At 55.3% G+C, this 26,525-nt stretch overlaps 9 protein-coding genes and 1 non-coding gene across 10 annotated transcripts; 6 read left to right on the top strand and 4 right to left on the bottom strand.

The window, feature by feature from the left end:
* Positions 1–64: 64 nt before the first annotated feature.
* Positions 65–782, bottom strand: K437DRAFT_46198 (uncharacterized protein). Its single transcript, XM_013389356.1, has one exon. It carries the CDS (start codon positions 562–564, stop codon positions 115–117), a length of 450 nt encoding a protein of 149 aa, XP_013244810.1. The 5' UTR covers positions 565–782; the 3' UTR covers positions 65–114.
* A 2,033-nt stretch (positions 783–2,815) lies between these two features.
* K437DRAFT_267026 (uncharacterized protein) lies at positions 2,816–7,127 on the top strand (the record flags this gene model as incomplete). Its single annotated transcript, XM_013389412.1, has 3 exons — positions 2,816–4,534; positions 4,643–5,143; positions 5,229–7,127. 3 exons carry the CDS (start codon positions 2,816–2,818, stop codon positions 7,125–7,127), a joined length of 4,119 nt encoding a protein of 1,372 aa, XP_013244866.1.
* Positions 7,128–7,920: 793 nt separating this feature from the next.
* K437DRAFT_293375 (FMN-linked oxidoreductase) lies at positions 7,921–8,834 on the bottom strand (the record flags this gene model as incomplete). The annotated part of the gene is made up of 3 exons (XM_013389411.1): positions 8,586–8,834; positions 8,225–8,449; positions 7,921–8,133 (listed from the first exon to the last, which is right to left on the bottom strand). Exons 1-3 carry the CDS (start codon positions 8,601–8,603, stop codon positions 7,921–7,923), a joined length of 456 nt encoding a protein of 151 aa, XP_013244865.1. The 5' UTR covers positions 8,604–8,834.
* Positions 8,835–10,322: 1,488 nt separating this feature from the next.
* On the bottom strand, positions 10,323–11,498 carry K437DRAFT_46039 (uncharacterized protein). Its single transcript, XM_013389355.1, has 2 exons — positions 11,126–11,498; positions 10,323–10,799 (listed from the first exon to the last, which is right to left on the bottom strand). The coding sequence occupies exons 1-2, from the start codon at positions 11,410–11,412 to the stop codon at positions 10,502–10,504; spliced, it is 585 nt and encodes a 194-aa protein (XP_013244809.1). The 5' UTR covers positions 11,413–11,498; the 3' UTR covers positions 10,323–10,501.
* On the top strand, positions 10,971–16,969 carry K437DRAFT_45971 (uncharacterized protein). Its single transcript, XM_013389354.1, has 2 exons — positions 10,971–11,341; positions 11,430–16,969. The coding sequence occupies exon 2, from the start codon at positions 11,467–11,469 to the stop codon at positions 16,669–16,671; it is 5,205 nt and encodes a 1,734-aa protein (XP_013244808.1). The 5' UTR covers positions 10,971–11,341; positions 11,430–11,466; the 3' UTR covers positions 16,672–16,969.
* Positions 16,970–17,844: 875 nt separating this feature from the next.
* Positions 17,845–19,326, top strand: K437DRAFT_254752 (NAD(P)-binding protein). Its single transcript, XM_013389410.1, has 2 exons — positions 17,845–18,367; positions 18,442–19,326. Exons 1-2 carry the CDS (start codon positions 18,152–18,154, stop codon positions 19,264–19,266), a joined length of 1,041 nt encoding a protein of 346 aa, XP_013244864.1. The 5' UTR covers positions 17,845–18,151; the 3' UTR covers positions 19,267–19,326.
* A 267-nt stretch (positions 19,327–19,593) lies between these two features.
* On the top strand, positions 19,594–19,695 carry K437DRAFT_t15. The gene has a single exon. It is a non-coding gene; the product is annotated as a tRNA-Asp (tRNA).
* Positions 19,696–20,037: 342 nt separating this feature from the next.
* On the bottom strand, positions 20,038–22,561 carry K437DRAFT_272857 (uncharacterized protein). Its single transcript, XM_013389409.1, has 4 exons — positions 22,212–22,561; positions 21,783–22,141; positions 21,293–21,728; positions 20,038–21,220 (listed from the first exon to the last, which is right to left on the bottom strand). The coding sequence occupies exons 1-4, from the start codon at positions 22,340–22,342 to the stop codon at positions 20,218–20,220; spliced, it is 1,929 nt and encodes a 642-aa protein (XP_013244863.1). The 5' UTR covers positions 22,343–22,561; the 3' UTR covers positions 20,038–20,217.
* Positions 22,562–22,763: 202 nt separating this feature from the next.
* K437DRAFT_254750 (uncharacterized protein) lies at positions 22,764–24,609 on the top strand. The gene is made up of 2 exons (XM_013389408.1): positions 22,764–23,046; positions 23,116–24,609. The coding sequence occupies exons 1-2, from the start codon at positions 22,956–22,958 to the stop codon at positions 24,249–24,251; spliced, it is 1,227 nt and encodes a 408-aa protein (XP_013244862.1). The 5' UTR covers positions 22,764–22,955; the 3' UTR covers positions 24,252–24,609.
* Positions 24,610–25,051: 442 nt separating this feature from the next.
* On the top strand, positions 25,052–25,237 carry K437DRAFT_221452 (uncharacterized protein; the record flags this gene model as incomplete). The annotated part of the gene is made up of 1 exon (XM_013389407.1): positions 25,052–25,237. A coding segment is annotated over one exon (186 nt), but the record flags the coding sequence as incomplete, so codon positions are not given.
* Positions 25,238–26,525: the final 1,288 nt, after the last annotated feature.

The following is a 26,525-nucleotide window of genomic DNA, read 5'->3' as shown; positions in this document are numbered from 1 at the left end:
TCGAATACCGTCATCAAAACTCCATTGTCCGCCTACCCTCGCCACCTCGACGTTTCTCCTCATCGCAAGTGGAACACGCTCGTCTACACCTCTAAACTTTCCAACCGGCAAGCTTCAAAGGTGCGTGCACCTTAAACGTGCACATTTCACCAGACACTCGCTTTCACGTCTCTCGTGTGCATCCGATGCCCGGCTGCAAGGCCGTCCTTGATGCGCTGTGGCAAGGGTACCAGCTCGCGGCCTAATTCTGCGGACGGGAGACCTGTAGCCATTCGAAGGAAGGCGAGTCGCTGCGAAGGGGTCAGTAGCTGCGACAGCTCCCGAACATCCACTGCGCCGATGTAGAGCAACAATGTAGTATTGGAAGGAGAATGTCAGCCTGCGCTTGCACACCGCGCTCGCTGAAGCAGCCCGGCAGCTCGACTCTTTTGCACCCCGATCAATGGGTGACCCTGCGCCAGCTCGGGTAGACTGATATGCCCATGTCAAAAAGTGCGCTGCGAGGCCCGTGATACCAGACTTGCTGCGCCCAGATGGGACAAGGGTGCGTCTTACAATTGTCATGTTCTGGACGAACCACAAGCAAAGGCGTCGGTGGGCTATGGGCAGCACTAATCACAGTAGTACAAACAGTACAAGCACTCGGTGCGGAGAAAGACAAGTCGAGACCCGCGACGCAGTCTAGGACGGGTTGCAAGTGTGTTTGTTGCGTTCGCTGCGGCGATCCTTACTGAAATGAATGTTCAGCGTACGCAGTCATCTCCGGATGGGAGTAGGCGCCGCTGTTCAATCGTAACTTTCAGCATGATATCCACTGCGGGTGAAGGACGGCGCGTCAATCAAGTGTCAACCCTGTCAGCCAAGCAACGTGGAGGGTAAGCTTTCGCTCACATCGGCCCGCTCAACCGCTTTCATGTCAACCGGCTGTACGCCAGTACAGATCCAAAGAAGACTGAACGCACGGAGCGTCCAGTACGCGGCTCTCACATGGCCTCACCCGTCACGCGCTTCCAAGGCATGTGTCGCAGAAGATATCGCCGCAAGCAAAACTCATCCAGAATGCAATCCATGTATTCTCGCGACTATGGAGGATGCCCTTCGTCTCGGCCGGGCTCGACCAGACCCGCCGCAGTACCGCTTCGAGACGACCACGAGGAGTGTATGGTAATCGGTGCGGTGAACGGTGAATTGTGGAATTAGTAGTAGTGCATGGCGAATGGTGAGCCAAAAATGAATCTGTGGTCGTCGAGACTCGATGTAGATAGACGGAAGATGGGATGCCAGGGGTTACTCCAGCTCTTGTTCTGGTACCTACATACATACAAGCCTGGTGAAGCTTCTGCTGTCGAGCGCGTTGAAGAAGAGTTCGAGCCTGAAGCTGATCATGGCGATCTGGGGTGTACTGAGGTCTGAGAGGTAGGGAGCTATGGAGGCTTGCAACTGTTCGGCCTACCGGTGCACCCAACAAAGATCGAGCCAAGTACGTTGCGTTGAGTTCCGCCCACAAAACGTTCACGGATCGCCCTTTCGGCCAATCGCAGTGGGCCTTAGAGTTGGCCCATAATTCTGGCAGGTAACCAACCCAGGAAGCCCACGTAAAGTGGTTACAGGAAGAGGCTGCTCGAAATCGAGCTCCGGTAACCCCCGGAAAGCATCTGTAAGGCTACACCATATTTTGCTAGCCGAGATAGGGAATCTGTTGAATCTGCTCCGACCGTTCTTTTTCCAGAGAGCGGATCTGGGGGTTTCAGCGGGCCAGCAAGGTGGTTTTCCGACAGTTTCCAGAACTAGAAGCCACTGTAAGAGTGGGGCCACAGACCCAGACCCGGTGGCCTTCCGAATATTCCGGAGTTTTCGGGGCCTTAATAGGTTCCCGGGGGAATGGGCTCAGAGGTTTCCGGAATTCTTGGGTTTCCCACAGAGTCAAACAGGTTCCTGACCAACTCTAGTGCGCCCTATCGTCCACATCTACAGACTAGAAAGCACGGAACGTCCCCAAGGACATGGACGGCCTGCTGGAGTCGCTGACGGTCACCACCGGAGAAGAGTTGTCCCGACTCGACGCGTCGCGTGACACCGTACACGTTCCTCAATACCAACACCCAAAATGGGTGGACAGAAAACGCGATTTCGATTAGATAAGCAAGAACAGATATACACCCCCTTGCATTTCGCAAGGGGGTGTTCCATCCGATGAGAAACAGCAGCTCTCCCTCCTTCTCCTCGTTGCCAGTCGTGGTGCCACTCCACCTTATACAGGTGACAGCAGAGAGGAGGAGGCGGCGGCGGCAGGGGGCACCAGTTGGCTCTTATCGTCCATTGCCTGTGAAAGCGCCTAAGCGATCCTCTGTACTTTTACCTCTCGGTGACATTGGCCCATGCATCCCCTGCAGCAAACCCTTTTGGCTTCTTTTATTCCCTTTCTGCATTGGGTATGCGTCCGGTCAGCGCTCTTGCAACGGAAGGCTCTGGCCCCAGACTGGGAGCAAACGAAGGATAATTCCATCATGCAATGTCATTGCCATGTGACTTGTGTGTATTTCCGGCCCTTGCCACTCTTTTGCATTCTCATGGGGCCATCCCATGGTCATACCCACTGCAGTCTACATGCAATTGATGCTCTCTCGTTCGTTTTTGCCGCCATTATCACAACCACCACCACTACTACCACCATCGCCCTCCTTGACCTTGCAATTGCTTGGGATTCCACCCACCGAGGCTCCAGCTCTCCTCGTGATCCTTCGCTGGCTTGGCCGCATGGGTGTCGCTGTCTGCTTAATCTACGATCCGGCCCAGGCTCAAGCAAGCCGGGACGATGGTCCACGTATTTAGCAACATCGCCAACGTGTGCGACGCTCGTCGCCAGCAGCAGCAACCGCAGGAGCGCGTCAAGGGCACCGTCAATTGTACCGGCACGGCCGATGGCGCGTCGACACAGCAAGAGCTCAGCTCGAACAGCTTTGATGATTCAGACAACATAAACGTCCTAGCGGCACCCGCAGCAATCGTGCCACTGCCAAGCACTGCAAAATGCAGATCGCAGCGTCATTTATACGCCGCCGCCGCAGCAGCCCTCGGGAACCCCAAGAAGGATACCCAGCAGGCGATGCCGCGCTTTGCGACGTTTAGCGACGCTTCGCAACCTCGTGAGCTGCGTCTTCAGCAGCAGTCGGGCGGTTCATCCTCCTCGGACTCAGGCTCGAGCTCGGGCCCCGGCTCCGCGTTTCCCTCTTCTTCCCACTATTCAACACGGGCATCGTTGTCGCCGTCGTCAGCGTCGTCGCCACGCACAAGGATCAGACGCGCTGCACGCACATCGATCGTCAATGCCGATGCGGCGGCTCAGGCGCGCATCGCAAGCATGCTCGGCACCGCCCGGCAGCACGTGTCGCATCCGTTGAACGACCGGGAGTTGCCGCTAACCTCTCTGCCTGCAAAAGATGACAATGACATTGGAGTGGACAGGAAGCTCGAGACAGCCGGCATCGAAGGCGACGCGACGACTCGCCGCTCTCAGCATCAGCATCACCTTCAGGTCACAAGCATTCCCAACGATTGCGCGTTCTACTCTCCTCATCACTATGGGCCCTCCACGCCGTCGCCATGTCCGAGCGCGATGGCCGCTGATCCACCCACGCCGAACCTCGGACACATCCTCAGCGCCTTTCCCACTCCGCGTGTTGCTTCTTTGCAGCGCATCAATAGCGGCAGGGAGAAAGAGCTTGCAGCGGAGGTGCACGATGCGGACGCTCCAGAGAGCATGTCTAGCCTGAGTGAGCCGAGCTGCTATGACCCCGATGACGGGGACAAGCTCAGCGACGACGACGGGGAGAGCCGCGGCCATTATCGCGATGCCAGTGCCGCTTCGTTCCACTCGCTAGCTCAATTCAGCGAAACGGACGATATGCCATCGCACCACAGCAGCATCAGCAACAGGAATAGCAATAGTGACAGCTGGACGCCTAACCACAGCCACAACAGCAGCAGGAGTAGCTACGACTTGGTCAGTACGAGCATGAGCAGCAGCAACGACAGCCTTGCGCCCAGTTCCGAGGCTGCTGGTGGGCCCATGAATGTGTCGCCCACATGTACCTTGCCACTGCTGCCAGTGCCATCGCATCCCAGAGGTCTCAAGCGCCTGACCCTGACGCCGCAATTGGGCTTGCACGGTGCACAAGCGCTTGCTCTCGCCAACCAACAAAAACGACAGCAGCAGCAGGAGCCACCGGTTGTACCTCCCCGCTCGCCTTTGCGCCGTCCCAGCCAGCCACTTCTGGCTGTCAGCAGCGGGTGCGGTGGCGTAGGCAGCGTCCGCGCCAGGTCTGACGCGCACAGACGGAACTCGTTGCCCGCCGAGCTGCTCGCTCCTGCGTTTGGCAACGGAACTGTGTTCACGCCGTCATCATTGTTGACGGGCTCGCTACAGGCTGCCAACCATGCCGACCAGGCTAGCTGGTCCATCCGCGCTCGGTCGATTGGACCGGCTGACTCATTAGGCTCGATCGTCAATTCCGGCTCGAATGGGAGAAGCTCGGTGCGTGTCTCTCTTGCGGTATCACGTCTCGTTCCTGCTTTTGGGTAGGGTATACAGTACTGACGTGTGCACCACGCCCATTCACTCGCACTCGGTTATTTTCTGCAGAGTCATCGCTCATCTATCCGCTATCGCACTTCATCGCTGACCGACGAGCCGTTTGCACTCGCGCGAGCGCGTGCTGGAGCGGCTGCTAATTCGCAGCCGCGACACGCGACGGCAGCGCTGGCCCATGCCACCACCGTGGTCCCTTCACGGGCACGCGCCACAAGCCTGACGAATGCGTGTGTCCCATCGGCTTCTGCATTGGCGTCGTCGACGGGCAGCCGCCCCGCATCCCGCGCCAGCCTCATGCCACCCTTCGCCTCTGCGCTCGGTCACCTCCCGCCGTATGCGCGTAGTCACCACGATGAGCAGGTTCAGCAGCAGCAGGTGCAGGGGCAATTGCTGAATCGCGGAGAAACCGTGTTCGCAAGCAACAGAGATTCGTTGCTAGGTATGGGCAACGCTCGTGCAGGCACCAGCACGCCGGACTTGTTCGACTGGAGGCTTCGAGAGGAGATCGGGCGGCAGCGTGAGTTGCTGGAAGAGCACAAGGCGGAGATTCGAGTGAGTTGGATTCTTGCTGCACGCTTTGTCTACATTGTACAGTTCGCTCACTGACACGCACATGATACGGGTGCAACCCTTGCAGCGCCTCAATGCCGCCGTCCAACGGCTTTCAGGCGGAGAGCGCCTGTCGCCCAGTTCACCGTCCAAGTGCTCACCGTCGCTCACAATCGCCTCTGGCGAACGCGAGTGGATAGCCGACGACCGTTCTTCAACCCAGCTCGAACGCGAGCAGACTGACGACGGTGATAACGAGAACAGAGACGAGCGCAGTAGCGATCGTAGGCGCAGCCTCGGAGAGGTCCCCATTTGTCGCACATCTGGTGTTTTTGCAGGTCATCAGAGCATAATTGGACGGACCCATGCCAGAAGGCAGATATCCTTCTCGGAGCCCACGACTGTGATGCGAAGCTCTACAGGAGAGTCTGACCATGGCGAATCCGAGGAGCAGCGCGAAGGTGAGGGCGAGACCGAAAGCGATGATGACGACGACGACGACAACGTTTTCTTCGCGGTGCGAACGATGCGCCGCCCTGCATCTGCCCTCGCAATGACCATGCACACATCCGGCGCTACTTTCCTTCAATCGCAGCAGCAGCTGGCGGACGAGCTCATGCGCCGGGCTCGCAGCTGCGACAAGCTCGCGCGCCTCACAGGCGAGTCAGTTCTCGCTAGTGCGAGCGTCTCGTTTGGCATGCACGAGCGTTCGCGCAGCACGTTCAGCGTCGACTCGTCCGTCGCGCTTGATGAGCAGTTGGCCCCTGCCGGCAGCGCTGGCGTGCAGCCGCATTGGAAGACCACGCCCTTGTGGCTCGCCAGCCTCCTCCGTGGTGGGGCCCAGCAGACTGTACGCGAAGAAAAACTGGATGATGGTCTGTCGAGCACAAGCGCGGCTGGCGGCGCACGTTCGTCCTCCCGCCTCAGCCGGCGGAGTAGCAGCAGCCGCACCAGCCACGATTACCAGCGCGCCATCGGCTTCCGCTTCGGTCGGCAGCGCTCGGCGTATGACTTGCGAGAACAATGCGACTTGGTTGGCGTCCCGTTCGCCTCAGCTGCAGATGACACGGTGTTCTGCTCGCCGCTGCACCTCCCTTCCAGCTCGCACCGGCAGGTGCCGCCTCCACTTTTGCCTTTGGCGACGGCTCACGCTGCACGCACCGCCGCCGCTTCACGAGGAGCCGAGCGCGCGCCGAGCTCGCTCTCGATCCTTGCCACGGTCAAGAACTTGAAGGATCGCTTCAAGACTGGAGGAAGGGGCAGGTGGCCGTCCTTCAGCATCTCTTCGATTTCCGAGACTGCAGTTAATGCGCAGCGCAATGACCGACCACCACTGGGGGAGGGTGACGTGGCACGAGTCGCCTTGACATATTCTAAAAGCAGTGGCAACGGCCGCCGCGAACGTGTACACAATTCTCTGTCCAAAGCGCGCTCCGTTCCTAATCTGCTTGAAGCTGCTCGCAGGCCGCAGAAAAGCCACATCTCTGCGGATGGACAGCAACATCAACAGTACGACCCTTGTTCCGCGGATCCCCCTCCGCTCAGCGCTTCACCTACGACGCCCATCTCCCTGAGAACGCGCAGCACATCCACCAACAGCTCCATCTCGCATGCGCATTCCCACTCACGCTTTAGCATCAGTACAGCCTCGACAGTCGTGACGAGTCCACCCACGTCACCCATCTCGTCTTTGCGTGCTCCCAAACCGCCGAGCATTTTCCACTTTCAGCGTTCGCGCAGCGCACTCGGTGTCCATCGAAAGGACAGGTCGTCGACGTTGTCAGTTGTGGGCGAAGATGTCTTTGGCCCTGTCGTTTCCGGCATCGGTTCCAGGGACGTGCACATCCCGACCTACTCTACTTTTGGCGCTGTTGGCGTCGCTAGCACCATTTCTGGTGGGGGCGTATTCGAGGCGCCTACGCACTCGGCTTCGCAGCCGAAGCTGGGACCCAGCCCGAGTTGGAAGGTCTTGGCTGGAAGGCGTTGAGGCACATCATCTCGTATTCCTTGTTGTTTCCCAAAGGCACTGTTTTTTCTTTGTCGCTCTGATCTGTTCATTCTCGCGTTAGAATCTGTACCTTATCGCACATGGTGTTCTGGAACGTCGCTCTGTTGACATGACCGCCCCAGTCGGTGAGTGCAGCATTGCTTCGCACGCGGTTCATTCGATTCAATGAAAACAGAGTCTTTTCTTCTAAATTCATCTTCATGCAATTCACACCATCTTCATCGCTCTTGACAATTTTGTGGGTTTAGTTGTTGTTCTGAGCCTTGAGTGGAGAGCGCTTGGCCAGGTGGAAGCGTTGATACGCGTGATGAACTGTGTACAGGGCACCCATAACCTCTACGGCCGCCTCCTCCACCCACTTCAGGTTTGCAAGCCCGCCTCTGGCCAACAGAATCAGGTCTGCTTTCCCTACCTGTAGCGCCTTCTCGGCGACGTAGCCGGTGAATTCATCGCCTTCCAGGATCCCGATTCTGCCGATGATGAGCCTGGGAAGTTTTAGTTTGGATACGGCCGCGGCAGCTGGTACGTTGGGCCCGGCTTGATGTTTTGCGCGCTCAAAAGGAGGGGGGGAGCAGTCGAGCACTTAAACGCCTGCTGCGGCGAGCAAGGGTGCGAGACGCTTGGTCTGCTCGATGTTCCATATTCTGTATTTCCATTGATGCTCTTCGAGATGCTCCAAGAAGTCGTTGCTGCTCGCGCGCACCCAAAGCAACTTGGACGGGTGCTTGGACTTGATGGCTTGTACAGTCTTGACGAACACCAGCACACGACTCTAAACGCTGCCGCCACACTTGTCCGTGCGCTCGGTGGAGAATGGGTAGAGGAAATAATGCAAAAGGTAGCCGTCGGCGGCGTGCAGCTTGATAACGTTGGCTCCTATCTCAAAGGCGCGCTCGGCAGCCGTGACACAGGCTTGCTGGATCTCCTCAACGTTCTGCGCGGACAGTTTCTTTGGGATTAGCCAGCCTTCACTTCCGGGCCTGCCCTGTTCCTCTTAGTCGAATGCGATTTCACTAGGGGCCACAACATCGTCGTCCCATCCGCCTTCCTCTTTTTAACGCACACTCGCTGCTTACGCGTGCCACAGTGGTACGGACTCCACGTGGAAGCCTTGCAACCGGCTGCATGAGCTGGATACCGACGGGCAGACCAACCGCCATCGCCTTGAGGGAGGAGATCAGCGACGCATACGCTGGCACATGCGCTTCGCGGATCATGCTCAGGTCTTGCGGCGTGATGCGCCCGCGCGCCTCGACACCGGGAGCTTCGATCATTATGCCACCGACACCGTGTAGGGCATACTGACCGAGGTGCGCAGTGTGACACGGAGTAGGGAATCCGTCTCTCTGGCGCCATCAAATGCAGGAGAGAGCGAGAGTGAGGCTTCAACCTTGACGGCTCTTTGAAGCCTTGATTGATACGGCTGTGGCAACGCACCGAGCTGTTCTCGCACATGGGACTGACGACGACCGTTGTTCTTGAGCTTCTGTGGGCTTTGTGCGAGGATGTTTCTCTCAAGCCATTTTGGACGCTTGATGCTCTGTGGCAGTACCTCGTTCGGGAACACCCCCTTAATCCTTTCGAAACGCTTCGGCAAGGAGGGGTTGGATCAAGTGGACAAGGTCCAACAAGAATATGGTGAGTTCCCCCCACATGAAGGAGTGGCGACCTCGGTGTAAGGACGTAGTATGCACCAGTATGGCGCAACGGCGTTTCGGCCAGCCAGCGACTCGAGAGGACACCGGTTTATCTCCGCAGTTTGCCGTGGATCCGAGCGGCATGCGCAACAGCCGCAAGACCAAATGTCGGCGATTCGTGCGTCCCCGGAGGTCTGCCAAACCTCACAATAAAAGGGTTGGCACACGGTAATTGTTTCGGCCGAGATTCTAGGCACAACAAACAAACAGGTTTTCTTTAGGCCTCTCTCGCTTGTAGCATTCCATTCTCAACGGTTCTTTTGTTCTTTCCTCACATCCTGTCACCGGATGTTTCATCCGACAGTAAGTTCTGTGAAAACGACTCTTTTCTCATGACTCGTTGTGGGTTGCTCTTCATCGCAGCTTGCAGGCACATGTGAAGCAGTGTGAAAAGGTGTGAACTGTGAAGCGCACCGCTCAGCTGGCCAGCTCAACGACTCTCGCTTGACTTTTCGTCAGACCGTTCCGCGTACTTTCATTCATACAACCTGAGTGCATCGATGACAAAGGGGACGGCGGAGACCTGCGGAACCACAGGGACATAGCTTGTACGACAGTTTTGTAATCGCATGTCGCACACTCCAGCGTTCACAGCAACACTACAGGCCTACACTGCCTACACGCTACAGCAACCAGCGCGCAATAATGTTTTCGGACGCCAAACGGTTTGCCTGCTCCGGGCCCTGACGGTTGCGCTTCGAATGCCGGCAAGCTCGCAGTGGAAGCGTATTGGGAGAAATTTGGGGCCGGAAAGTAGTGGCCAGTGCTCATTGTGGATCAATGTGGATGCACTTGGCCCCTAACTGGAAGTTGAACGTGCTGAGCGCTGCAGCTGATCGTAAGCGATGAGCACAGCAACGATGACACGATGTGACTGTGTACACTTGTGCAATGCTCACTACGTTCATTTCCAAGAACTCGGGTCATATAGGGACAAATGACGTTGGTCCATGGGTTTTCTTTCTTCAGGAAGGGCTCAAGCGGTGGGCTGGCGGCCAATACACCAAGCAGATGCCGCAAGATGTCCCAGCTCGCACATGAGCCGTCAGCGGTGCCTACGCCTGCCCTACCCTGCCTCGGCCATTCAGTCCGCTAGCATTCAGCCCAGGCCTGCCTATGCTCCTGGCGCAGATCACGTCGCAACGTGGAGCCTGCGGCCGAGCAAGCAGCTGTCAATGTTGCAGAACTCTTGTCTTCCCCTTTCGGTCTTGCTGCGAAACCCGCTGATGCTGCGAAGGTGCCCCCGATCATGGCCATTCGAACAAGCCCCTAATTCTTCTTTGGCTCTTTATTCATGAAGGGTTGATGAACAATTGCTACGCTTGGCTTTTCAGTGGTTCTCTTTGATATCGGCGAGGCTCTTCGGCCATTGCAACTACTGTCATCAAGCAGTGACCTTGTAAAAAGCCCTTTGCGTACGATAGCCGAAGGTCGAAGACCCTGGCGCTCGAAGGTACCTTCTCGCTTTGCAGGCAAGCTTTCCAAGCGCTCGACCCCCTACCGCTCTTGCACTTCTGTTCTCCGTTGGACAGCCAGCTTTGGTTTGGTGCCAACCACGCACTACGGTCGGCAAAGCGCATCGCCATCCTCCGCAAACCCATTTCACCAACAAGTACTGCAAACTGCACCTGTAGCGCGAGCTTATCCGCTACGACATCAAACGAGGACGCTGCAGGCAACAGTGAGGGCACAACTCAAGACTGCAAGCGGCTTCGCGCGTTCTCGTGACCCCTTCTCGACCTTGCTCGCAAGCCCTCTCACCAGGCACCGAACAAGGGTGCAGAGCATCGCTTGCTTGCCGGCGTGATTCGGTAATAACCATCGGAAAGTCAAAGTAGGAGAAATCAACGAAAGAAGCCGAATTCTCAGCTTCGTCGGAGCTTTGATCGAGCCGGAGAATTTCGTCATCATCGCATTGTCTTTCATCGCAGAATAGAACGGTCGCAGCTGCTTCCTGTTGACGGACGACGACGGTGACGTGTAAAGTGAGTCGTGGCAGGTCTAAACTCTTAACAACCCCTGATCGTACATCATACACCACCTAATCACTAATGAGATTTCCTTCACTGAAACTCCGTCCACCTTCGCTTATACTCGCAGCTTTCGATCTCCAGCACTTGTAATCACCATCATATTTCCAGCATCAAGAGCATCCTTGTAGGCTGAACGACGACGACTTCAATCTGCTTGTACTTCCTTACGAGTTGCAACGACCTCTTCACTGTCGCCATCACACTCGCTTCGCCTTCCTTCCCCGCTGTCCCCGAGTAACCAGCTCACCTTTCAGCTTTCGATTCTATCGATTCGTCTGTACTTGTTGTAGTTACCAAGGTAGATACGATCCTCACGCTGTGGCAGATGCCCGAGAACGACGTATTGACTACGTTTCTCACTGCTGCCGTGGCGCGTAGGTTCTCAAAGCGCGATGACCTGGGCAAGGATGTGCCCCTGAGATAACATACCTCTAGGGAAAGGACAGTGACCGCTGAGCGATAGGTGAGCATCCTTGTTAGAGCAGGCTCTATTTGTTCTTGGACACTGAATGACGGGCTTTGTGTCGATCGCATCCTGCCACTCCATTCAGCGTATCTTTGCCGGGAAATCGGTTTTTCAAGGGCACGATGCCTTCTCTTCACCGACCAATCAAAGCAGACCCGCGACGCTCGAACCGCACGGGACCCGTGCCGAGCACATCTGCGATCCACGTCCCTTCACCCGACTCCAATCAGGGTCACAAAGATCATGTCCAAGATGAGGATGAAGAAGATGTTGCCGAAAAAGGCAGCAGCTTGGGTCCGACGGGATTAGGGCTTGCGCGACAGCACAGCGGTACCGGTGTGGGGAGCGGCTCTGGAGCGGGATTGTGGCTGAAGAGCAGCAGGATGAATATTAGCAACAGCCACCCTGCCCCTTCAAATGATGCTACCTCTGCTTCGCCAGCATTGGCCCAGGAGCTCCAAGCTGAAGCGGGAGGAACTGTCGCCGAGCGGTTCGCGCCGCCATCCATGTTGGCGGCTTTCGTGCCGCTTGCCGAGCCTGACCAGGTGGCTGGGGGAAAGGAAGCAACAGAAAGGAAGACATCTGTCAACGCGCCTGTCAAAAGCGCTGCGCCGATGAATGCGCATGTTGAAATGGCGCGCTTGCAAGCGACACTCAAGGCCACTGAGACGGACGTACCAACTGGAAAGAAAACTGGAAGTGACCTTGATGAGGAGCGCAAGCGATCAAGTGGCCAAAGTAGCGCCAAAGGAAAGACGTATCACATACCAGCATCCTCGCTCTCTGGCGCATTGACCGATCTTAGCGCTTTAGGCATCTATATTGGCCCCACGGGTGGGCCCGACAAATACAAAGAAGCCCATGTCAAAGATGGTGGCGTTGACCTTGATCTTAGCTTTGATTTTATTAGTAGCGCGGAAGAATCGGCTTCGCACGCTGCCGCGACGTCATCGCCGAGGGGCTCAAGTCCAAGCAAGGGACGTCCACCCAAGTCCCCAAGTCGGCCCAACACCAACCTCCTTGCCAGTTCCAGCCCCAGCTCATCCTATTCTTCTAGGGTTATGGATGTCGAGCGACAGCAGCACGCTCAGCTTGCCGTCCCGATCGTCTCGCTCACCTCGCCCTCGCCCGCCAAGAGTTCATCGGGCCTTACATTTTCGTCACCAGCACCCTCCTTACGCACACGACCTGCATGGTTTACGGATGGCATCGATGGCTCGCCAGAGCGCTACCGAAATGGTAATGGCGTCCCAACGCACCCGAGGGGCATGGCTGCCAGTGCGAACTGGCTCAGAAGAACGGCGAAGAAGCCGCCGGCTCCGTTGGCGCTCGAGTCGCCAGTGAAGGAGAGACACAGAAAGCAGAGCACCAAGGGCGAGCTAAGCGGCGCGCATAAGAAGGGATCGAATCACAAAATAGGAGCGCAGACGCTTATCAATGAAGTTGAGCGTGCAGAGCAAAATGGACTTCAGTCCGCCTTTTCGCCTGACTTGGGCGAGCCTTCTGGTAGCATTGCAGATGGCGATGAGCTGCTTCCCATCACACCATTGAGCTCCACGCGTCGTGGTCAACATTCGGGCCTCAAGCGAGATACAGCAGCGGTCATAGACGAGACTCGACCATCGGCCACTGTGCCAGCAGGCTTGACGCGTTCGTGGAGCACAAAGGCGTCCATGGCATCTTCTGCCGGCTCCTACCCTCCGCCTTCAGCACCGCCGACGGCCCCACTACCTCCGCTTCCACTGGACGCTGCTCTGTCGGGCTCAAAACCCAGCTTTGATCAGCACGATGATCTGACTGAGTCATCTTCGACCGTGCCACTTCCCGTGCCGCGCAAGAGCTTCCCACCGGAAGCAGCATACGAATTGGTCAAGGATGCAAAGTCCATCGAAGACATGGAAGAGCTGCTTGACGATTTGCAAAAACGGACTGCTGGTGCTTCTGCTACCCCTTCGATTGGAGCCCGAGAGCCTCGACGCTCGAATTCACGTCGACTTCGTCCTGAACCCCCACTTCCGATGGTAGATGGTGAAGGGTTCGAGCTCGAATACAGCCTTGCAGCCAACTTACCGCTGCGAAGCGCTTCGATGCATGGCAGGCCATCTGCTGCGTCTGCTATCAGCTCCCGACGAAGCTTCGTCACAGCGGCCAGCAAGACATTCGACGAGCCAAGGCTGTCTTTGTCGGACACTGCGCATCTGCGCCGCAAAGGCAGTGTTTTTTCAAAAGATGGAGATCGTCTGAGCACGGGCAGTGCTTCGACTTTCCAGACCGCCGAAGACGATACTCACTCCTTTTCGTTGTCCGGCAATGCGAACGGGCTGCAATACAGCCCCCATGTCTCCCAAACGGAGGATACTCTGAAGGATGCATTCACGCCACAGAGCGGCTCGTTGCTATCACAGGCCCCGCTTGCGTCGACATCAAAGGTGCTATCTGCAGCTGCACGCTACGAGATGGCAATCGCTGGTCTTTCACCTAGTAGCCTTGCTGGGCAGAGGCTTTCTCCAGCCGACTCGAGTCCCCTCACTCCATTCTCCGAGCTGTTCTCTGAGCCGATGACTAGCGGCTCAAGTCACTTCAGTCAATCGACGGCCCCTTCCGCAGGGAGCATGGGCGCTAGAGTCTCAGCATCGGTGCTGACCACTGCGTGGAGCGGCAAGGTTACGCAATCGTCCCTGACAACAGTAGATGAGCCAGATTTCAGCGGTGGGCCATACATCCCACCTTTCAAACTCTCTTCACGCGCTCGGTTGGAAAAGCTGCAAGAGTCGAAGACAGAGGAGGAGCCGCTCACCAAGCAGTGGGTCGAGCAACAGCGCAAGAGCGTACAACCTCGACATCAATCGTGCGCGGAGCTTAGCCCCAGCGTCAGCAGCAATGCAGACAGTCCATGGGAAGGAGATGGCAGCGAAGCAGAACGTCCCAAACAAACCATCATCCTGAGTACTGACAGCAGGACAGAGGGTCCTTTGTTCATTTCAGCTGTCGCTCCTTTGGACGGCTCAGAAAAGGGACACGGGCCCTGGCCTCAAAGTCCACTCTTGCTTGACGATAAGAATTTGCTTTCTGACGGCAATTCAACTAGCCTTGCGTTGGGGTTGATTCTTGGACCAGCCGTACCAGACTTGGATGAGGAACAAAAGTCCTACACTCTTCACCCTGCCGCGGCAGAACAACAGACCGAAGCTTCTGTTGGACTGCCAAGATCCAGCAGCAGCTTGGACGGCTTTGCGTGCAACGTCACACCGCCGATGAAGGTGCTTGAAGAGCCGCCGCGCCTATCCGAAGCAAGCGACGCACCTCGACCGCCGTCCGGCTTGAAGAACATGATTGCTACCGCCGTGCTTCAATCTCCCACCACCCCAGGTCGGATATCTGCTATGTTCAACATCCTCGGAGGCAAGGCAAAACAAGATGCTTCGGTCAGCTCGCCGGTCAGTAGCAAATCGCCAATCAGCAGCCCGCCCATGCGCCAAAACAGCACTTCGATGCGTCCACTGGCCCTAGTAGACAAGAAAACGAAAGAAGCTCGCCGAGTATCTTTAGGCTGGCATCAACGTACGATTTCAAAAGATGCGCAGTGTTTCACGGACCAGATTGCGTCGCCGAAGGGCAGACCTGAGTCCGAATTCTCGCAGCCGCCCACTCCACCGCATTCTGTGGGAGACGACCCACAATCAACTGATCACAAGCTAGCCTCGCCTACAGCAGCAACGACAGCCCCGTCTAAGAGACCATCGCGTCATATTCGACGTGTTTCTCGCCTTGGATACGTTCTAACTGAACACGAGATCAGGCTAGAGATGTCCGGAGAATCGAAGGAGGGGCATGACGCACCAAATGTGTTGCCGGCCACGAATTTTGACATGATAAGGTCACCTCGGGTCGCATCAAGCCCAACTGGTACCACCCCGGCACTCGCCTTCAGTCCGCCCCTGAGCCATGCATGGGCCTCAGCAACGAGATCAAGTCCCATGCTCCCCCTCGAGCCTCCAGCGACAACAGCCAAGAACTTAATCACCAGAGGTTCTGTCACCGGCTCAACTGCTGTTTCTCAGCCTGGCTCGCCCTGGCTGGATTTTGACGGTTCGATCCTTGCGTCCAGAGCAATCGTTGACTCGCCAGAAATGAGACATACAGAGCAGTTGGGTACGCTTGGTGTACAGGCCAGTGTCCGCTTCAGAGGTGCTCGGCAGTCCACTGGCGTGCAGGGCCTGGGTCTGGAAGGGTTTACTGCGAACGACCTGGAGGATGCGGCAATTATGTCAAAACATGGCCGCAGTCCGTCCCTCAGCCCATTCGGTGACCATCCGTATCACCGTCGTAGAATTAGCCTTGGCCGACTCAGCTTCAACGCAAAACCAGATGTTGGCAGGTCGCTTCGTGCATCGGCGATTCCTGCCTCCGTCTTTGACACGGCCCTGCCGTCGAAAGCCATGTTCTATGCTGGCTTCCTCGGCATGCCGTGGCTTTGGCTTCTTGGGGGCTGGTGGCTCAATGAGCATGGGCAGATCAGGGTCGATCGTAATACCAAATTCTCGCTGTGGACGCACGAGGCAAGTGTGCAAGAGGCACGCGAGAAGGATCTACAAGGCTCTCCTGTGTCAATCTTGCAGTACGCAGATGCTACATTCGCAACGCAGTGCCCGAACGAAAGCGTTGTTTTGGACCAGTCTCTTTCGGTTGATGTGTTAGGGAATACCACGATGGGCAGCGGGACTACGCGCACTCTGCATACTGCGGCAAGCCGGGCGACTTTGGGGTCGCTATACACCACGGGCAACTCTTCATTTGCGACGATTTCACAGCAACAACCATCTAGAGCATCCTCATCGGTCCGAATACCTCGTCAGCGGACTGCATCGGTCGATTCAATCATCAATCCGACACCAGAAATCGCTTTTTTTCAGTCGCCTATCCGCACCGTGCCTGAACGACGATGCGACCCGCTGTCTCCCACGCAAAGCTCACTTGTAGAGGCTGTGCGCGCCGCATCCACTTTGCAGATTCTGGTGGAGGATACGCCTGGCGAGGAACGACGCTATTCTGAGCTCACTGCTGCAGAGGATCGGACGGATTGCAGTGCGCTTCAAAATTCGATTACGAGCACTGCTCAACCAAGGCCGACGCCGGACCTCGATGGTACAACACTTTCAGGGCAAGCACTCTCAACAGTGCAACAGCCTTGCAAGCAGCAGGGAGTAGTATCATGGTCGCGTTTGGAGCGCTACGTGCTACTCAACCGCATTTTTGCAATTGGAAGCTTTCTTGTCGTCATGGCTGGCTGGTCAGCTGCCTTGTTCGCCGTTGCGGCAAATTTTTGAGACGCCTGCGCCTCATTCTGGCTCTTGTCGCCAGAGCGAGGACAGCATTCGACTTTGCACTCGCTTTGCGACACTGGGTGGCCAGCCGAGTCGCAGGCCAACATTCTTTATTAGGCATCGTTAGTGAGAAGGTCGAACACATAGCTCGGTTTCTCATGGATACTTGGATAGGCACGTCGCGGGACGACGAGCTCGGACAATACACACGCCACTTCCCCGGCACCAGGCGGGAAGCACTTTCTTTAATGGAAAATTGCGCGCAGGACATGCGTCGCCACACGTAACATACCAATGTAGATTGTATCGCACAGGTATCTGACATTCACGCACATTGCCGGTGGGCCATCGCCAGTGCTTGAGGCAAGCTTGTTCGAGGATGTACGCTCTTTGAGTACTTCTTCATCCCACCTGCCAACGAGCTGAAGACCCAGCGCAGGAGTAGCAGCGAAGACAAGCACTTGGGTTTTTGGAAGCCCACCAGTCGATCGTTTCCTGGTCTCCAAGATCGTGCACCCGGGTCAACCGGTATTATACAGAGGACCGCCGAGGGCGCCATCCCTTTCGAGTCTCCAGATGCGGACTGAAACCCGCCGTGATCATGTACATTGACATGTTTGCAGCCTGCCGGACGGCCAGAGCATGATCGATCTGAGCTTCTTGGGCTCCGGTTGAAGATGCCCAACCAATGACATTCGCATACTTGTCTTAAAACCCAATGCCAGTGTTGGTGTCAGCAGGCGATGCGGTGACATTATAGCGCTTAGTTGATGCTCCGCAGCCAGATGCCCGGAAGATCAAAGGTCAAGACTGGCAAAAATTGTGAGGACTAGCGCGATTTCGAAAGGCTTTCCGCATCACTCAACCTTCGCGTTGCAAATATTTAGAACATTTGCAGTTCTTTTCTCATTAAGGAATTTGCAATTTCAGCATTATCACCGCAATTGTGTCAAATTGTTCCTGTATTGCCAATATATCTGTCGCTTAGCGATTATCCCCCGTTTATGCAGTCCAATATAGCGCTTGGAGAGGCAAACCGGTCAAATTTGGAGATACCTGCTGTCGGCACCGAGCACCGGGCCGGACATTCGGGACAGAATCAGTATATTCTCCTTACGTCCGTCATTCACATGACATCATCTATGTTTTGTATTTGTACCAAGAAGTGCTGATAATGGTCGGGGCACAGTTCACAGCGCCACACGAATGAGGCGTTGTAGCATGGTAAAGCCCGTCGTACGCTTTGGTGCCAACGAAAATGCTGTTGCTTTTATGAGCTGTCGTGTTCATATTGCACCTTTCCACACGCCAGCATCATGCACTGACAAGTTATAAATTCGCAGGTTGGGGTACCGTTCGCAGCTGTGATTTGGACTTGTCGTTCAGCAACAAGTATTCAAGCCTTCCATGGAAGTGCTTTCATCAACAGTCAGCTGGCCACATCCATACGGACAGCAACATCATCAACACAACAGCAACAGTCATGTCTTCCCCGAAAACGCTTTTCCTTGTCGGCACTGGCTTCATCGGCGGCTCGATCCTCACGGCCCTGCTGCAAGAACGGAAGGATCTTGAAGTCAGTGCGCTGACCAGGAACGATGGCCAGGCTGCCAAGCTTAAGGAGCTTGGTGTCCAGCCCGTCAAGGGATCGCTTGATGACACGGAAACTATCAAGGCTCAGGCAGCGAAGAGCGATATTGGGAGTACTTCCGTCAGCGGTAGTGCTGTCAGATTGAGTAGTGTCCTAACCCTTCGCTCCCCCACACTCCACAGATCATCCACGTCGCCACTGCTGATCACATCTCGTCTGCTAAGGCCATTGCTGAAGGCATCCGTTCCCGGACGAACAAATCTCGCAAGACCATCTACATTCACACATCGGGTACCGGCGTGCTCGTCGATGACTCGAATGGAAAGTATGCAGCGGACCCAGCCACTTACACGTTCTACGACACGCGACCAGCGGAGATCGACTCTAGGCTCAAGGACTCGGCTCCCCACAGAGATGTCGACCTGACTCTGAAGCAGCTTCTCGCCAACGAAGAAGCTGAAAGGGAATTCAATGCGCGTGCGGCGATCATCACCCCTCCTTTAATCTACGGCCTCGGAACTGGGCCATTCAACAAGCAGTCGATCCAAGTTCCTGCACACATTCGCGCGGCTGTCAAGGCAGGCAAGGCTTTCGTTGTCGGGGGCGGCAAGGGCATCTGGAACGCCATCCACATCCAGGACCTCGTCTCTGCGTATCTCCTCCTCTTGTCGCACCTCGAACAGAGCCCGCCAGGCTCGCCAGGTGGCCCATATATTTATGCCGAGACGCAACTCTTCTCGTGGGGCGACCTAGCTCAGGTGGTGGCGCGCCGCTTGCATGCTGTGGGCAAGCTTAGCAGCAAGAAAATGCACACGGCCACTGATGACGAGCTCAACAAGTTTTTCTTCGGAGTCGACGTCAGCTATTCAGTCTTGGCGTGCAATTCCATCAGCAAGGCGGAAAAGCTACCGGCGCTTGGGTGGAAGCCGAACCCAAGCTTACCATCATTGTTGGAAAGTGTGGAGAAGCAAGAGGTGGACGAGCTGTTGAAGAGAGAGTTTGCATAAACGTTGTACTATCTTTTCAATCTACAGAAATCAATTTGCGCCTGAGAAGCGCACTAACTTGCAGACCCTGCCTGGGCTAGCACAAAAGGCACCATCATTCTCCCGACACAGATGGAAACTTGACCAACAAGCAAACCAGACACGGGATGCTTCGCGGAAAGGTAGCTGAGAGTCATCACTTGTTCCTTGCGACCATTGGACCTTGGCTAAGTCAATCGCCTCATAATGACGATTGTAATGGTTCCGGATATCCATGACTAACAATTCAAAAGCAACTACAACGAATGCAGATGGGTTATAGATCTGCATATTAGGTGTACTCATATCTCTTTCGTAGTTTAGTGGCTATGACGCACCCCTGTCATCATGTGCCTGCGCTGTGAGGTTACAGTGACGGGTGAGACCCGGGTTCGATTCCCGGCGAGAGAGTTTCTTTTTTGCATCGGAAGATGCACAGCGTTTTGCTGGAATGGTCACGTGCGACTAGATCTATTCCGCCCCACACGGGCGGATTGCACTGGTCACATTTTGTTCTCCCCATCGACATGCAAAGCCCGTGTTCTCGGGGTGGCACTGTGCGCAAACGATAACACGACTCGCTCTAATGCGATGCTGGCGGGGTCGAAACTAGGCCAATCCGGAAAACGATGCGATTGCAATCGCCCGCACTAGCCAAGCATGCGTTGGCATAGGAGTCTACGGATAATTTTGAATCGTTGATGTCAGGACAACCCAGCAGTGACAAGCGCGCTACCAGTTCCATAATAAGTTGAAATGTTGGTACCAGGGCAGAAACGATGATGGGCTTTAATGTTGAGTACAATGGCTTTCGGACTCGCGTGCGCAAAATGATTCTAAGTTTGCGCAAAATCCAGGTTTTCCGACTCTTTATGCGAAAGGGCATCTACTGACATCTAACTTCTGTGCCACATCTCTGGCAGGTTGTGTTTTTCATTGTAGCCTCTGAGCGCCGCGACCGCGCTGCTGTTTGAGTTGTTTGAAGTTTGGCATCTTCTGCGGCACCTCCGCATATGTCATCGAAGAGTCCTCGCCTGCAACAAGCTGGCTAGCGCTGTCCTGGACGTCCAAAACCTCGATCATCGGCCCCGGCTCCGATTGCCGTTGGCCTGCTTCACGGCATAAATGCGATAATTCACCCTGAGCCGAGGGTGCGTCAGCTTGCGGTCCGGGCACCAAGGGAGGTGACTGTTGCTCCAAGCCCCGCGCGCCTAGCTGCGCTTGCTCCATCTCAAAATGCTCTTTCGCCTTGACCTCATTTTGCAACTCTGCATCTTCGAGCTCCATATCCAATCGTGTCGTTTCCGCCGCTAGTTCCTCATTAAAGTTCTCTCTCTCCGACGCAGTGAATGTTGCGAGATACTGTGCCAAGTAGAGCAAAAGCTTGGAGCGCGTGGCGGCTGTGTGCTTTCGAGCCTTGCTCGCTGATTGGGAACCAGTCTGCTGGACCATAGGCTCGATGGCCATCCAAAGGTCGAAGATGGCTGCAATAAGGATCCGGCAATGAAAATACTGGTTAAGGAATCGTCGCTCGTTGGAAGAATCTGCCGCTGCATCCGTCGGTTCGCCAGTGGAGGCAATGGATGCTATTGAAATCGCACTAGGAGAAAGGAGTTTTTGTGCGTCTTTGGTAACCGCAAGAAGAAGCTTCGCAGGCTCTCTTCCAGCATCATCTGGTCCTAAGCGAGCCAGAAACCAGAGAGTGCTATCCTCGGCGCTCTCGAGTACGGTAGAGGCGAGGTGCTGATTGTCGTCAAGGAGGCCACTGGGGGCTTGTGGGAGCGCGACACGCGTCAAGAATGGTGCCAGACGATCTAAGAGCATCGACGCTGCATGTGCTTGCTCTTGTGCTTCCATGCTTGCCTCATCGAATGGCTTGGACAAGCTGGATAAACTGGGCACCGCCAGGTGTCGGACTATGTACGCATAAGAAAGTCTGAAAAGGGAAGTTGTTCGCGCTATCAGCTCCATGTAAACTCAGGGTGAGACCTGGCTAGCAAAATCTCACATTACGCTTAACAGATTATATCGCAGGTCTCTAATCTTCATCATGGATCCAGCTTGCAGTGTCGACCGCATCTTCGAGATAAGCTTTGCTGCACTTGCAGAGAATTCTTGAGCCAAAGACTCCCGAAGACAGGTAGGCTCGCCTTCAGGGATGTTAAGGGTGGAAAGGAGACACGATCGCAAGGGGCTGCCCGACTCGCCGGTGAGCGCCCACCACGGCTCGGCAAGCCAAGTGTCCAGGGTACGAGTCTTGCCTGCGGAGGGCGACCTCTCAAATGAAGCATTGGACATTGTGCTTGAAATGACGTGGTGCGCCTCGATTGTCAAGTCGGACATGAGCCGCTCTCTGCTCTGCGGATCACGCAACATTCGATGAAATGACTCTTGTTCCTCTGGCGTGAGGAAGGCTAGCAGCTCATCCACCTTGTTTGTTTGAGCTGCGTCCCCAGTCCGATCAGCACAAGTCTCCCCAAGTTTCGCCTTCTACTCACCAAGCTGCTGTGTGAGACCATCATCCAGGCCTGGCCCTTCCTTGTCACTCTCGGAGGCTGAGTCATTCTCAGCGCTTTGCTCGGTGTCAAGGCCCAGTTCTTCCAGCTTTCTCAGAGTTTTCATCATCTCCTTCCGCGCAGCTGCAGCTTGGGCATTTTGAAGATCATCAATGCTGTCGCGGGTGAGTGCAGCTGTCGTACTGCCGCCATGCACAGCCAGCCTGTCCCGATATTCTACTAGGGAGCGTTGTGCGAACGCAGCAGAGCAGGATGCGTGTCGCTTCGACAAGTAGCACGTTTTGGAGCAGTACGCTGCATTGCATGATGGACAAATGTACCTAGCATCTTGCTTGCGGCAGCTGCGTGAATAAAAAAGGTAAGTATCAATGAGATCATGCAAATGTGATTGACTACACTTCGAACTCTCACAAGATACAAACTCTGCCCCTGAGGCCTTGCGCGCCTGCGAGCTTTCCGTCTGAGAGGCCAGACCCAGCACCTTCCCTCTCACTATCATTGCGCAGCACCTTGCGTATATTGTAAAGTTCGGAAAGAGACATGCCTACCGCATGAATGTGTCGCGACGATGGTCACCCGAACGTGTGCGTCTCCAGGGACGTCCAAGGTGCATGCTGCTGCGATTCTGCGCCGTTATTTTGCAAATACACAGCGTTGTAACATCACTATCATATGGTGATGCATTGCTCTTCAGATAAAGATAACGAAAGCGGTGCCCGTTGCATCTCAGCAGTGCCGTTGATGGTGATCTCAATTAGCTCCGACGTGTATTAACTGAAAGAAAGGGTGAAAGGGAGAAGAGGTCGACTGTAGACTCCAGTCAAGCAGACTTGTGTGCACGACTGCTTGTCTCTCTTTTGCGGAAGACGGAATTCAATTTGACTGACGGTGCCTCGGTCAATTTGAATGTTGACCCGCACCTGGAGTCTGGTCTTTCCTTTCCGTTCCCTCGTCCTTTTCATACTTGCTGTCTGCTGAATGCCGGCCCATCGTCGCATGATCAAGAGGGGACATCGTCAATCAGCATCAGTCAAGTCCTGATCCCCGGACGCTCCTTGCTCGCCTTTCCCTTCTCTCGCAACCCGAAGAAACCACTAAGGATCATGGGCAGCTTTTGATAGCTGGACTGCGGAGGAGATACATTGAACAAGCAAGATGGACTCTCTGAGTCGCCTCCGAGACTCTCTGGACTCGGGCCCAACCTCAGAATCAGGCTCACAAGCAAAGCTACTTTCCGACTTTAAATGTGAGCTCGAAGAAGTGCGAGGATTGACCAAAGTATATTACTGAAATGCATATCGCTACCATATAATAGCTGCCGCCCTGCACCTCACAGCTTTGTACCGGACATCGCTGAGCTCAAGCAAGGACTCCTTTCGGGAAGGCTACATCGCTGCTCTTAATGACCTGCTCCTCACTCTCGGCGAACGAAGGCGGGTCAGTGGCACTGCAGGCTCGAGTCGCTCGCATGCAAGCAACAGAGGCAACAGAGGCACCAGGGAGTCCCCCGAGGACCAACTCCAATGGTTCGAGCGTTATTTGATCGGACGTCTCGAAGCTATCAATGAGGAAAATGACAGCGGCGGTGCGGAAGAAGAAAATGCACAGATGGAGGCATCTCACGACAGTAGCTCATTTCCCCGCCGGCCTGCGGTGCTGAGAAGCAACAGCACTGATGCGCGGATTCGCGCCTCATCAACGTCTTTCTCGCAGCCTGAGGTAGCTGCCGAGCCTTCGTCACCGGTCCCATCTCTCGCTCCACTGCAAATGGCCGATCTTTCCGAGCGACCGAACACACGCTTGAGGACTAGGCAGCAGACCAGCAGCCAAGAGCCTGTAGAGACCCGTCAGCACCCGCCTGACCAGCAAAGTCCCCAAGACGTAAGAACAAGTGCCACCACTTCCACTCCCAGCGTCCTTACAAGCACTTCGGTTCGACCAAGTTCAGGAACATCAGCAGTGGATGCTCCACATGCTCTTCCTGGCGAAGCTCGTCACCAACAGGAAACTTTTGCGCGTGTACCAACTTCGCCTTTCACATTCGTCGCGATGCCGCGGCAATCTCATGCTTCTCAATTGACGGTCACTCGAGCTGAACTGCATCAGCAGCCTAATTCCCCTGCCATAGCCTGGGAGTCAGCAGCATCTCGAGGTGAAGTGATTGCTAATCGACCCCGTTCCGATATGCAGGATGCAGAGATGGAAGCTACGCTCGATGCGCAACGCGTCCTTCCTGGTTCTGGAAATCGTCGTTCGGCGCCGGCTGATGCTGCAGAGATGCTGCTGTCAGGCGGACTGGCGATGCTGGGCAATGGCAACGGGCCAGGTGCTACGCCCCAAGAGCGAAAGCGGCAGCGAGTGGAGACTGAAAAGAAAACGCAGCCCTGGAAGGACCAGCATGGCGGTCATCGGCGCAGAAGGGACCGCGATCGTGATCATCGCAGGGAGTAGACACCTGCCAGGCCGGCCTCATCATCAATCTTATCTGTATACTTAGCAACAGCTTGCATCGCAGTACCATTCGAGCCATTTCGGCTTCTCGTCATCCGCCAAAAAACCATCGCTCGCCTAGAGAGACGTGCACACCACGCTGGCTTCGTGCAGCAACTGGCCCATAGACTGTTCTAGCATGCGCCTACGGAAGCAGCACTGGTCATGATCTGATGGGTGTGGTCGAAGGAAAGGTCAGATCACGAAGCAAATTCTCTTCAGAATGCTTGCTTCGAGAGTTTCGTGTCATGCATAAATATGTGCCACTTGCTGAACGCAATCTTGTTGTACGAAGTCTGCAAATCACCTTTGAAGCGCAAACAGCACACGAAATTGGCCGTCGGCGACATGTCATCCTTCAGCGGGCTGATTGTTCCATGGATGAGCGCAATGAGTTGATGGGTGTTGAGTGTTGAGCATGTGAGTATTGACTGGCTGTGGCCTCAACGACGCGGCTTTTGGTGGGTTGGCCGGATGGTTCAAGTTGCCGTGGAGAGCTACATCCTACATGGGAATTGATCATGAACCGCCTTCGAAAGGGCACGAAGGTTCGCTGCCACACCAATTTTCTGGAAACGAACGAATGGAGGCACTGCTCCGATAGGACTCTGGGCTTTGCAACACGAATGGTTTGACGAAATGACGATACACAGTGCCAGATCAAGGTCGATCCCCGGTCTCATCGTCCAGAATGCAGCCTGCAAGCAAGGCACCGTTCCTTGCCGCTCTTTGAATACAAGGAGAAAGCTCCTCTGCCAGGCGAGCGGGGTTCAGTCGCTGTTGTTGGCTTGGGCATCAGTGGCACTGTGGAAGCATACACACTGGTGGCCGCTCCGAATCTGCCACTGTCCGTCGTCCTGCTCGAGGCAAAGAAGATTTGCTTTGGAGCGTACGGCCGAAACGGTGGTCAAATCAGGCCCGATTGCTTTGCTGGCTTCAACACATAATCGAAGATCGTTGGCAAAGATGAAGTGCACAACGTGCGCAAGAACGAACGAGAGGCGCTTGCGCTTGTCCGCGAGATCGTCAAGAGAGAGGGATTCCCTTGCGATTTCTTGGAGGGCAAGAAGTTCGGCGTCTACATGAACATGGTAATTGGGGAATGCGGCAAAGCATCATATGAAGCGTTCAAGGTATACAGTCAGCTGGATGAGCATGAAGCCCGCTTCATAGAGGGCGCTGAACGGCCGCAGAAACTCAGCCGGATTGAAGATTGCGCCTGTGTCGCCAAGTGGCCGGCAGCATCGGTGTATCCGCTCAAGTTTGTGCACGGTCTGCTTACAGAATGGATTGCTGCTTTATATGCACACTTGGGTCGAACCGTTTGAGCAAGGTGAAGATGCATGGAAGCTTCACACGGCTCGTGGCAGCGTGACAGTGGAGCAAGTTAGCTTGCCATAAATGCGTACACCAGTGCACTGCTTCCCCACTTGAAGAACATCCTTTGACGGCGATCTCACTGTTCAGCTGTGTTTCCACCTCCGAACTTCAGCGGCCTTGCCGGCCATCTCGGAATGGCGCCCAGGTATTGGAAGCGGGAACGCGCAAATGCACCAAGCCTGTTTATCCACAGCCTTCGTGTTTTGAGTATCTTGTGTCACGGCAGAATGGCACTGATGGGGCCAGGATCCTTGACAGCGGTGTCACATTCTCACTGAAGAACAACGCACCACGAATGTGGTCGGATCTACCATGCTCGGAGGCGAAGGCGGCATGTTCCGAAATTTTGCATGGTATCCACGCGACATCTTTGTCCACTGAGGTCAAGCAAGTGAAGGCAAGCGTGTCGAGAGAGTTTGGCCCGGAATCGCAGGCTACACTCGGACGCCATTCCCTATGCTTCCGAAATACCGCAATCGCCCATTTCGCGAAGCAGGGGCTGCGGCCCAGCCTTGTCATCTGCGTCGCGTTTCACAATCATGGGATGACCCGCACCGCTACCTGTGCGCGCCGAGTCACCAATTTAATGATCTCGCGATAGGGATGTAGGCATTCTTGCTGATGCTGATTGGCTAACTTGATCCTTGTGCCCTCGTGCCTCCGGTAGATTAAACACAGACAGAATCGAGGGGCAGTTGCTTTCGAATAGACTGGTGAATAGTATCAATATCAACGGCGGGTACACTTCCCCTCCTACAAATTCTGTTCCTCCATTCTACTCACATCATAGTAAATAGATCCAATACCTTACAACCATGCTAAGTAGTGCGAATGAAAGCCGAAAAGATGTCAAGG

The sequence above is a fragment of the Tilletiaria anomala genome (assembly GCF_000711695.1).
Source record: "Tilletiaria anomala UBC 951 chromosome Unknown K437scaffold_15, whole genome shotgun sequence".
NCBI classification, from domain to species: Eukaryota; Fungi; Basidiomycota; class Exobasidiomycetes; order Georgefischeriales; family Tilletiariaceae; genus Tilletiaria; species Tilletiaria anomala.
The sequence above is the reverse complement of the archived record's forward strand: the minus strand, read 5'-3'. Positions and strand labels throughout refer to the sequence as shown.

What these genes read in the sequence shown, in the direction of transcription:
- K437DRAFT_254750 (XM_013389408.1), top strand. Translation starts at nt 22,956, where the DNA reads ATGGACTCTCTGAGTCGCCTCCGAGACTCTCTGGACTCGGGCCCAACC. An exon ending in GCTACTTTCCGACTTTAAAT is followed by an intron (nt 23,047 to 23,115) that starts GTGAGCTCGAAG and finishes ACCATATAATAG; the next exon opens with CTGCCGCCCTGCACCTCACA.
- K437DRAFT_46039 (XM_013389355.1), bottom strand. Translation starts at nt 11,412, where the DNA reads ATGCGATCGACACAAAGCCCGTCATTCAGTGTCCAAGAACAAATAGAG. An exon ending in ATAGAATCGAAAGCTGAAAG is followed by an intron (nt 10,800 to 11,125) that starts GTGAGCTGGTTA and finishes GTCCGTCAACAG; the next exon opens with GAAGCAGCTGCGACCGTTCT.
- K437DRAFT_45971 (XM_013389354.1), top strand. Translation starts at nt 11,467, where the DNA reads ATGCCTTCTCTTCACCGACCAATCAAAGCAGACCCGCGACGCTCGAAC.
- K437DRAFT_272857 (XM_013389409.1), bottom strand. Translation starts at nt 22,342, where the DNA reads ATGTCTCTTTCCGAACTTTACAATATACGCAAGGTGCTGCGCAATGAT. An exon ending in TGGTCTCACACAGCAGCTTG is followed by an intron (nt 21,729 to 21,782) that starts GTGAGTAGAAGG and finishes CTGGGGACGCAG; the next exon opens with CTCAAACAAACAAGGTGGAT. An exon ending in TATAATCTGTTAAGCGTAAT is followed by an intron (nt 21,221 to 21,292) that starts GTGAGATTTTGC and finishes TTCCCTTTTCAG; the next exon opens with ACTTTCTTATGCGTACATAG.
- K437DRAFT_46198 (XM_013389356.1), bottom strand. Translation starts at nt 564, where the DNA reads ATGACAATTGTAAGACGCACCCTTGTCCCATCTGGGCGCAGCAAGTCT.
- K437DRAFT_254752 (XM_013389410.1), top strand. Translation starts at nt 18,152, where the DNA reads ATGTCTTCCCCGAAAACGCTTTTCCTTGTCGGCACTGGCTTCATCGGC. An exon ending in AGGCAGCGAAGAGCGATATT is followed by an intron (nt 18,368 to 18,441) that starts GGGAGTACTTCC and finishes CACACTCCACAG; the next exon opens with ATCATCCACGTCGCCACTGC.